Source organism: Canis lupus, chromosome 1 (genome assembly GCF_003254725.2).
Source record: "Canis lupus dingo isolate Sandy chromosome 1, ASM325472v2, whole genome shotgun sequence".
NCBI classification, from domain to species: domain Eukaryota; kingdom Metazoa; phylum Chordata; class Mammalia; order Carnivora; family Canidae; genus Canis; species Canis lupus.
The window spans coordinates 47,636,565-47,647,453 of NC_064243.1; the positions used below are offsets into that span (position 1 = coordinate 47,636,565).

At 36.1% G+C, this 10,889-nt stretch overlaps 1 protein-coding gene across 5 annotated transcripts in view; it reads right to left on the reverse strand.

The window, feature by feature from the left end:
- The window catches only part of SERAC1 (serine active site containing 1), a 69,779-nt gene that overhangs the window by 40,453 nt on the left and 18,437 nt on the right, over window positions 1-10,889 (reverse strand). For 4 of the 5 annotated variants that reach the window (XM_049114011.1, XM_049114013.1, XM_025422631.3 and 1 more), the window contains 6 exons: window positions 10,200-10,291; window positions 7,428-7,464; window positions 4,789-4,925; window positions 3,515-3,604; window positions 2,247-2,378; window positions 32-153 (listed from right to left, as the gene is read on the reverse strand). In XM_049114011.1, coding sequence (XP_048969968.1) covers window positions 32-153; window positions 2,247-2,378; window positions 3,515-3,604; window positions 4,789-4,925; window positions 7,428-7,464; window positions 10,200-10,290 — 609 coding nt within the window. In that variant the 5' untranslated portion in view covers window position 10,291. Of the gene's footprint in view, window positions 1-31; window positions 154-2,246; window positions 2,379-3,514; window positions 3,605-4,788; window positions 4,926-7,427; window positions 7,465-10,199; window positions 10,292-10,639; window positions 10,884-10,889 lie in introns of those variants that run through there. The other variant, XM_049114010.1, reaches the window with a different exon arrangement.

Sequence of the window (10,889 nt, forward strand, 5' to 3'; positions counted from 1 at the left end):
TTCACTCACTGGATTATTTTTATTTACTTACTTCTTTTAAGGATGGCAAAGGAGGTGGTGGGAGAAAAAAGCGAAGATCACTCTCTTTGCTTCGTGCCAAACCAATAAGAGTTCTCAGATCACAGGCTTGAGCAATTATCCTATACTGGTAATCTATTGTAAAAGTATGTTGTCAGCGCCCAGATTAGCTTACAGATATCTCAAGAATTAAATGAACAATTTAATTTTTAAACCACAAGTTTGTGATTCAAAATTTCCCAAGTCTCTTTCCACAATTACAACTGCATTTACAATCCTCCTCAACATATATGTAGGCATATCTCACTCCAATTAACCTTTTTGGAGAACTGAACTTCAAATGTAAAAATTGATAGGTCAAAACCAATTTAACTTTTCCTTTTCTTTGTAATAATTCTAGTGTTTAAAAACTGTTTTGATCACTACTCAAGAAACCCGATGTCGCACTGAGATCTACTGTCCCTAGTATAGTGCAGTACTTTGCATCCCATGATGTCCATGAATAATCTAAGGTTCCAGATGCTGGTACTTTATTTTAGCCTTCACAATTTAACCATTCCAGCCTTTATGTATTGCTTTGAATGACTGTGTCTCCCTCCCACCACCAGATTCATATGTTGAAACCTAATTCTCAATGTCATGATATGTGGAGGTGGGAACCTTTGGGAGCCCCCATGACTGGGATTACTGCCCAGAGACTCAGAGGATCCCATGGCCCCTCTGCTACATGAGGACACAATGAAAAGCCAGTCATCTATGAGCCAGGAAACAGGTCCTCACAAGACACCAAGTCTGCTAGCACTATGATCTTGGATTCCTAGCCTATAGAACTATACGAAATAAATCTCTATTGTTTATAAGCCACCCAGTCTATGGTATTGTGTTATAGCAGCCCAAATAGACTAAGCTATGTATCAAAAACAAAACTGCAACCACTGAAGCAGACATCATTTTTAATAATGTCAGTTCATAACCTGAGTGAGTTCTTTAAGATAAAATGAGAGGGCAGCCCAGGTGGCTCAGCAGTTCAGCACTGCCTTCAGCCCAGGGAGTGATCCTAGAGACCTGGGATCGAGTCTCACGTCAGGCTACCTGTATGGAGCCTGCTTCTCCCTCTGCCTGTGTCTCTGCCTGTCTCTCATGAATAAACAAAATCTTTAAAAAAAAAAAAAAAAAAAAAGATCAAATGGGGAACTTTGCCCAAATCTACATGCCTGGGCTCTAACTCTGATTTTTCTCATATAGTAACTCCAAAATGGAGTCCTGGAAGGCAGTTTTTTTGTTTGTTTGTTTGTTTGTTTGTTTGTTTTGAGAGAGAGTGAGTGAGCAGGTACATGAACAGGAGGAAAGTGCAGAGGGAGAAGCAGACTCTCCACTGAGCAGAGAGTCTGATGCGGGGCTCAATCCCAGGACCCTGAGATCACGACCTGGGCTGAAAGCAGACGCTTAACTGAGCCACCCAGCACCCAGAAGGTAGTTTTTTAAAATTTTTTTTCAGAAGGTAGATTTTTTTAAGGATTTTTATTCATCTTCACTCACAGTAAGCAAGCTTAAAGGTTATATAATACATGTATGTTTTTATAATTATAGCCACCAGTCAACTTGTATGGAGACAGATCTTATTCTGATACTTTTCTCTGAAAATATTTCTTATTCACCCCTTTTTATAAGATAGTCATCTTAGTAATAAAGTATACTTTAGTCCCTGTACTATAATCAGAGTAGATCTAAATTCCTGTTCATGTACTTTTAGTGCAGAACTTGCGATTTTTAAATACAATTAAATATTTTAAATCTTCCTTTAAAAACAATATACAAATACTAATTATTAGTATTATATCCAAGTAGATTGTCAAAGTAAAAACAAGTCTCACTATACAGTACAGCAAGCAATTACAATATATTTTGTTAAATAGGAACCAAAAGAAAATGAAAATACAATATTAGGCTATAACTATCAGCACCAAGAGTTTATCTAAAGTAAACTCTATTCTGGTAGCAAGTTACACAAATATATCTTCCTCACTTTTGAGCCTGTTCTTACCAAACACATCTGGCTACCAGGCCAGTAGGTTTTCTACTTTCTATATCACTGGAGTTTCTTTTTAAAATTCTAATATTAAGACTTCCTGAATTATTTTCCTTCCATGACACCTCCTTTCCTTCCCTTTACATCAGAAATCAGAAGCGAGCTGGCAGTGCAGCAGATTCTTGGAGGGCCTCATTACCTTGCCAGTGATGGGTCTCTGACATTTCCTGCACAGCCTGCAATCGTGCTGCTCTATCACCCGACTGGCTCTTCCTCAGGAGCAACCACACAGCACATTCATGATCCTCTACATCAACTGTACTAAAGGTGTCTTTGCAAAAAGAAAAAAGAACAAGACATCGTAAACAGTGTGAATAGTTGAAGCAACATATTATCCTCCTACTTATTTAAGATAGTAATTTATCAGTTTCTACAATAAGAGACTGAAATCCATTTCCAGGTATTGATAATGACTGACAGGTTTGTTCTTAGTTCTGTCATATTGCTATATTTTTTATGTATGTTATTATATGCTTTTGTTTTATGTACTATGTTGCTTTCACAACATGGTCCTTTTGTTGTTGTTGCTTTTTCCCTAAAAATTTTTTTACTATGAAAAATATCGAACATATGGAAAAATTAAAAGAATAATACATTTATATGTTTATATTCTATTTAATAAATTTTATTATTTTTCCATATTTACTTAATCTGTATGTACATGTATTTTTCTAAACCACGTGAAAGGAAGTTGCAGACATAAGATTTGACCCTTTCTTAGTCATATCTGCCTCTCCTAAGAATAAGCCTGCATTCTCCTATATACTCACAATGCCATTATAACACCCAAGAATACTAATGAAAATCTCCTAATATCATCTAAAAATCAAGACTAACTTCATATTCAAATTTCTCCAAGTGTTCAAAAAATACCTTCAGAGTAGTTCTTTAAAATCAGGATTTGATTAAGTCTCTTTGGTATCTTTTAATTCTTGAAAATTTTCTCACCTTACTTTTTCATGATGTCAACTTTTTTTTTTTTATGTCAACTTTTTAAAGCGATCAAGTAAGCTCTTTCATAGCTAGCTCTACCTTGTTGATTTGTTTGATTATAAAATCTACATTATTGATGCGATATTCTCATTATGAGAAAGCATGGGAGTGATTTTCTAACAAATTTAAAATCTTAAAGCACTCATCAAGAGAAAAGGGTATACTTAGTCTCAATATTTATTCACAGCTATCTAGCAACAATACATCCATAAAGTGAGGGAAGAAAACTAAAATTGTCCAAGATATCAAAATTAAAATCACCCCAGAATTAAATATAGCCCAAGAGAATATCATTCAATTTTCATAGCTATAATAAATGGCAGTATAAGAAATGGGAAAAAAAGATCTGAAGCTGATCATGAAATGACTTTCAGATTATTGATAAAGATTCTACGTTAAATATTTGACACATACCAGCAAATGGGCCCCGCAGTATCTTGGCTGATGTTGCCAATAGGTTTCTTACTGCTTTGTGAAGCTCTTTTCTTGCCTGGTAGGTGATTCCTAAAATGATTACAAATTTAGATAAAACCAAGTATATACTCTTAATGCTATCCTCCACTACTTTAGAGAAAAAAAATGTAGAAACTCTAATTTTTTCAAAAAATATAAAATCGCATTTTTTTCTTTTAGTGTCACTATCAAAACAATTAAAACCACTATGTGAACACAGAGCTCTAGATCCCAAAATAAGATTGCTCTCCAAGTCAGGAAAAGAGTAAAAAACTAAACGAAAACAAAAACACTAAGTTAAACTAACAAAATCCTCATATGCAACATACAATTAGCTACATTCAGGAAATTGTCCCTCAACAATAGCCCTTCTCAAACTGAAATTTGGAGATGCCCTACTATGGAGATGAAGCTTTGCCAAATGGATAAATTGTAAACTATAAAAATTATCTGTGTAATTGAAATTGTAACACATCGGGTAAGACAGTAAATATAAATAGGACAGATGGTGATATACACAGCTGTTTTTAGAAAAGGAAGAGTAGAACCTGTCCCACTGAGATAACATAATGTAGTAACAAGGGAAGGTTATTTTGGCCAACAACGTAGGACCAGGCAGCTGTAAGTCAAAGGTAGTGACTCACCACGCTACCCATACCTTGATGAAAAGATATGCCTCTGCTCTAAAAGTTCATGTTCATCAAGCAACTGTCTGGTTACTAATTAGGTTTCCTTGTGACCTAAACACAGAGAAGAAGAATGTTCCGACTAGTAAAGACAGGTTTTCCAGCCTCTATGACAGACTTTTTCCCCTCTGTTAATAAGTTGGTATCCAGATTTAGGAATCCATGTCATGATTTTAGTTGGCATGAATAAATCCCTTGAAGCAAAACTATGTCTAAGCTAAGTGACAAAATCATGTTTTTATACTCGCCAAATTGAGGGCCAGCCTCTAAATTGACCTCCACTAAAGTGTGGAATTCTAAGTTTAGACTAAAATAGTCAGCTAGTCTTCATATCACTAGGTTACAGGAGAGTCGCAAAACTGAATTAAATATGGAAGTCCAAAGTTTGGTCTTCAATGATTCTTTAGGAACTTGGTTCTCACAGGATTTGTTGACTCTTAAAATTAGCTGAACCTACCTTGTTAATATCATGTTTTAAATACTCATTTTAAAATTTAATAATTAGCTTCCATTTTTCACAGAAGTAGGATGACTTTACCATAAACTTACCATAATTCTCTCTTTTATCTAAAGAAACTGTTTGCAGATATATATAGGACTTCATTTTTTCTCTTTCTACTACTTGAGTATCTAATGTCAAAGACTTCTTCAGGGCCAGAATTTCATATGTAAGAAATAAAGAACCACTTAAAAAGAAACAAAAAAATCATCATAAATACATGATCTAACAGTAAGACAAGAGCCACTTTTTTTTTTTTTACATGACATAATAACAGAATTACATTGATTATGGAGCTCCTTAGATTACCAAGTATCACATAAACTGAATGGCTCAATCTGCACAATAGTTGAGGTCTTAAACCTATAGATTGAAATTAACATTTGCTACAAATGGTGAAAAAAGGTTAAAAGGCAGAATTTTCCAAAAAAGGATGGGAAAAATAAGTGCTTAGTAAACACTGAGTGAAATGTTTTTTGAATGGAAGTTTTATATACACTATCAATGTGCACCCCATAACAAACACAAATCTCCTCAGCATATACCCTAATGATTGAGCCAGTCTTTCTTATTAAGCTTTTTGTCATGGAATTTTTCATTCTTCTTATTGGGAAACATAATATACACACCATAATGTACATATAGCATATACCATATTTATATACATATGTATAAATGTATGCACACACTTTCCCTTTAATTAATAATAATAATTAGAATATCTAGACAAACATAGATCAGTACCCCAGAAGCCCACAGGGTGTCCCTTCTGATCCTGACCCAGTCTCTCATCTCTTTAGCTAATTATTACTTTGACTTTTATTACAATAATGTCCTTGTTTCTCTTTAGTTTGCCATCTATACATGCAACAACAGAGTTTAGTTTTGTCTGTCTCTGGACTTCATCAGAATGGAATCACAATGTAAATATTCTTTGCTCAGCCTCTTGTTTGTGAGATTCATTTACAGTGCTACACGTATCAGTGGTTCACACATTTATATTTCTATATGGTATGTGACTCAGCGATTGATGGATATACCACAACCTACCTTCTACCATAGATGGGCATTTAGGGAATTGCTAGTTTAAATCCATCATAAACAATCCTGTTACACATCTTATACAATTACACTGTACACATGTATGTTCCTCTAGGATTCTCAGCTAGAAGGAGAATTAGACTGTTGGGCAGTATACATACTATGCAACTTTATTAGATACTGCCAAACTGTTTTCTATAAAGTTTAGCCAATAGGTACTTCCATCTCCTAAAAGCTATGCCTAAAGTTAATTTTTAGATGTGAAATACAACATTCTTTGTTATGCACTCAAAGTGAAGAGGTTTTTTTCCTTGTCAGACTGACCTACATATTCCCTAAATCCAGACACAAAAGCTGCAGTGTCTGGATTCAGGGCTTAGTAACATCAGTTATACTAAGCATTCTCCTGACCTTTGACTTACACTCTAAAGTTAAAGCACGTAAGACAGAAGAGGCAGACACTGGCCAGCACCACAATAGAAGGCTCTCAAGAATCCTCTCCTTTCTCGAAGAACTATCTGAGCACCCAAAAAGAGCAAATGCATTCAATATTTTTACTGTGCTTTCCATAAAAGGCAAAATTCTTTACTAGAAATTATGTTATTAACTTTCATTACATTCCTGACTATAATCATGAAACAGACAAAATACATTACTATATCTTTTGCCTGGAGGGCAGCCTGGGTGGCTCGGCGGTTTAGCGCCGCCTTCAGCCCAGGGCGTGATCCTGGAGACCTGGGATGGAGTCCCACGTCGGGCTCCCTGCCTGGAGCCTGCTTCTCCCTCTGCCTGTCTCTCTGCCTCTCTCTCTCTCTCTCTCTCTGTGTCTCTCATGAATAAATAAATAAAGGTCTTAAAAAAAAATCCTTTAAAAAAAAAACTGTATCTTTTGCCTGGAATGATTCAAAGGGAAAAGTCATCTATGTTTTGTCTTACATTAGTGTCATGGAGAAGTGTATGCATTTGTATAAAATGCCAAATGCATCTCCTTGATCATTTCAGCATCTAAGAGTTACATATGTATGTGTGTGTGTGTGTATATATATATATATATGATCTCATACATGTAATAGTGAAAAAGAGTAGTATTAACAAACACAGTACAATAGTATTAGACACATATTAACATATACACTCCCCTTTAAAAAATAAGGGAAGACGGTCACTCCATTCATTAAGCATGCACTTCTGAAGAGCATGAGATGGAAAACATCAATCTGCTGGTTTTCTTGGTCAGCCTCAATTTTCTTTCATGAGAGCTCTATGGTGATTTAAAGGGTTTTCAAAACTAATTTTGGCTACTGTTAATTTTTACCTTTCCGATCCACTTTAGAACCTACAAGATGTGATTTTGGGTATGTGAAAGCTAATTAGTGAGCACCTGCTCTGTATAGGTCAAGTGCTATCCTCAGACCAACAGTGCCCAGTAGATAGAATCCCTATCGCACCCTTGGATCCAAGATAAGACACTTCTCAGGCAGTAAAGTAACTGAATCAAGACAACACTGAAGTGGTAAAACCAGTGATTAACTCACTTGTCTAATTCCAAAATTTATACATATTTGCTACCCCATGCTCGTAAAATCACTTCCATTGAGATTTCCATTAGTACAAAGAAGCCAATTAATATTTCATAGCTGACACTTACCCTAAAATAAGTGATCCAGTAAACTTTATTATATTTCCTTCAAAAAGAAAGAAAAAAGGTCAGTATGATAAGTTTTCATTTTAAAATGTGACAGGAAATACGCAACAGTGTCTCTACCTGTATTATATAATTAGATAAAAAGTTACTGATATTTTTCCATGAATATGATTAATTACTATCAACACAAGGCTTCCTATCCTTAGACACAGACAAACGAACCAATAAGCACTGGGTACAAAAATATATTCTGTATTTCACACTATTCTCACTTCCTACTCTTCTCCCCTTCTTGTATCTCTTACTCTGTCATCCCCAACAAATCAGTAGAGACTGTAGTGCTACTGCAACGCTGATGTTGACAGGCCTACAGTGCTTCCACTGAATGCAACAGTCATGAAGCTAACTTGTCTTCTGACTCCTTCTAGTTCACAACCAATTAAATAAGGGAATGGGAAGAATTCTATCACTACTAGGATGATACTGTTTGTGAAGAAGGGACACAAAATGACTCTTCCAAAGGAATTATGTTACAGTTGGTAGTTAAGCGCCATATGTATATAGTCCCATTAAAAATACTGGTTACATTCTATGAGTTTACTTATAATTTTTTTTGTTTGGAACTTAGAAAACTTTTTTTTTTTTTTTTGAAAACTCTTTTTTTTTAATATTAAAAAAAAAAACCCTCCTAGTGGAAGACACAGCTAGCTGGCTGTTCAATATATGTAAGGCCCTTAATCCTTATTAACACAACCTAATTACTATCTAAAAGTATTCACAAATTCCTGACTCTTGCAGTTAGGGTTGGCTGTGCAACACAGTTGTAGCCCATCAGATATATATGAAAGCCTGTAAGTAGTAGTCCCTCCCCAAATAAAAAGACAAAACTTCGTAAGATGGCTTTTGGCCTTTCTCCCTTCTTAAAGTCTAGAGATTTAGTGACTATCTTGTGACCATGAGGACAATAAAGATAACGTAGCAAGAAGACAGAAGAATTGCTAAACTGTGGTTCCTTTTAAACTGTCTCTATCTTGACATCCTGTTACATAAGAAAAAATGAAAATTTTACTAATTTAAACCACTGCAGTTAAATTTCTATTACACGCACTGAAGACAACCTTTATGGAATCATTACCCCATAATTGTCAGATACTGCTACCTGCCTGCAAAACCTATATAATCTTTAACTTATTGGATGTGTACAAGTAGCCCTTTGTCAGAGTTTCGACTTAGACTACCGAGAACACATTTATCCTCCCTACAGAGGGATAAGGAACTCTCCTCGAGCAACCTCTCTATATATCAGGCAAGGGAGATGAACATTCCTCCCAAACTCCAAGACCGTAGTAATGGTTCCAGAACTGGGAAGGGGACAGTTCTGGGAGGTCTGCAGGGATGAGATCAGAAGTTGCAACAGAGCTTCGTGACTGCAACTTCTCTGGGATGTTTTTCCTTCTAACGTGGCTTCCTAGACTTCCCTGCATCCCTGGCCCAACCCTGTGGGCCCTGGGAGCATCTTGTTTCCTTCTCTACTTGTTAGGTTTCCTTTTCACTGGGCCCTGGGAATAGAATATAGTCTCACAGCCTTCTGTCCTATCCTAAATTCACATTTTTGTTCTTTACAAATGATGAGAGAAGAAAAGCTCCTTTCTTTGTTCCAACCCTTCTTTTATATTTAAAATACAAAATCACTTTAGTTTAGGGATCCCTGGGTGGCGCAGCGGTTTGGCGCCTGCCTTTGGCCCAGGGCGTGATCCCGGAGACCCGGGATCGAATCCCACGTCGGGCTCCCGGTGCATGGAGCCTGCTTCTCCCTCTGCCTGTGGATCTGCCTCCCTCTCTCTCTCTCTGTAACTATCATAAATAAATAAAAAAATTTTTTAAAAATAAAATAAAATAAAATACAAAATCACAGAATTTTCTATATGAAAAGGATCTATCCTAAAAAAAAGATCTTAAAGAACAAACAGAAACTCCATGAAAACAGGGACTCTGTCGTAATCCATATTGTATCCTCAGGGCCTAGAATAGTACCTGGCATATAGTAGATAGTAAATAAATAATTTGCCAAATGAATGAAAGATGATTGTCTTCTCTTTTACAAATTAAGGTGAGGAATAAATAAGGTAAATATTTACAAGTAAAGATAGTAGATCAGCACTAGATCCCAACCTCCCACAGGACAAGCACATCTTCTTTGCCCATTGGTGAATTCCCAGAACCTAATACACGTGCCTGGCACCTTGTTGCCTGGCACCTTGTTTCACAGAAACTTAATAATGAATGAGAATGTAATGATACTTGAGTTTGAAAGGATGAGCCTCAGGGCACCTGGGTGGCTCAGTTGGTAAGTGTCGGCCTTCTGCCTTCAGCTCAGGTCCTGATCCCGGGGTCTTGGGATCAAGCCCCACATCTGGCTCCCTGCTCAGTGGGAGCAAGCTGAGCTCCCTCCCCCTCTCCTTCTCCTTCTCCCTGCTGCTCCCCCTGCTTGTGCACACACTCTCTCTATTCTCTCAAATAAATAAAATCTTGAAAAAAAAGAAAAAAAAAAGGATGAGCCTGAATCTGACAGGAAACATATAGAAGACAAGATTCCCAAAAACAGGGGTATGCATGGCTCTGGGCCTACAAATTTGGGGTGCACTATTAGTACAAAAAGACAGAAACAATTCTGAAATTTATCATGGATTAAGTAAGTTTTTGTGGGCCATGTGGGAAACTCGGCCATAATTCTATCAATGTTTCTTTAAGAAATACTGTTTAAACTGTACTCACTGATATCTCTCCAGTATGTGATACTTTTGAGTGGAGGAATTGAGGTTCCTATTCTTCTGCAGCAGATGACACAATAAGCGGCCAGGGACATTCTATGTATTTAGAACAATTGTAACAAATTTAACTTGACAGCTAATTAAAAACATTTGACTATAAGAACATGCCACAATCACAGTAGATTATCTAGAGAGTTAGATTTTTCAAGACCAGGAAAAAACTTTTCCATTAAAAAATTTCATCCTTAAAAAAAACATATTAGAATAGTATCTTGTTAGAATAGTATCTTGTTATTCTTCTCCAAACTAAGTGCAACTGTGAACAATTATTAGGAACCAAGAAGACATCGATTATTAACCAGAATGTCAATATATGAATTTAAAAAAATTTAGTATCTTTAAAAATATATATATACATAGAGATAAATAGATATTTATATTTACCTTTGATGACTGAAGGCCCTACAGAAATGAAAAGCGCTCAAAATGAAAGACATACTTAGAACCCATGGAGGTATTTAGCTCTCCTCTAGCTCCTTCAGGATGATAACCAACAAAGTTTCAAATCTTTGTTAACTGTTGGCATCCTACCAGAGAAGAACTGTCGCTCAACTACTTCATTGACTGAGTAAAGATGATCAAAATATGATGCAATGGTTTCTAGAACAACTCAGTATTCTAGAATCATCAGATT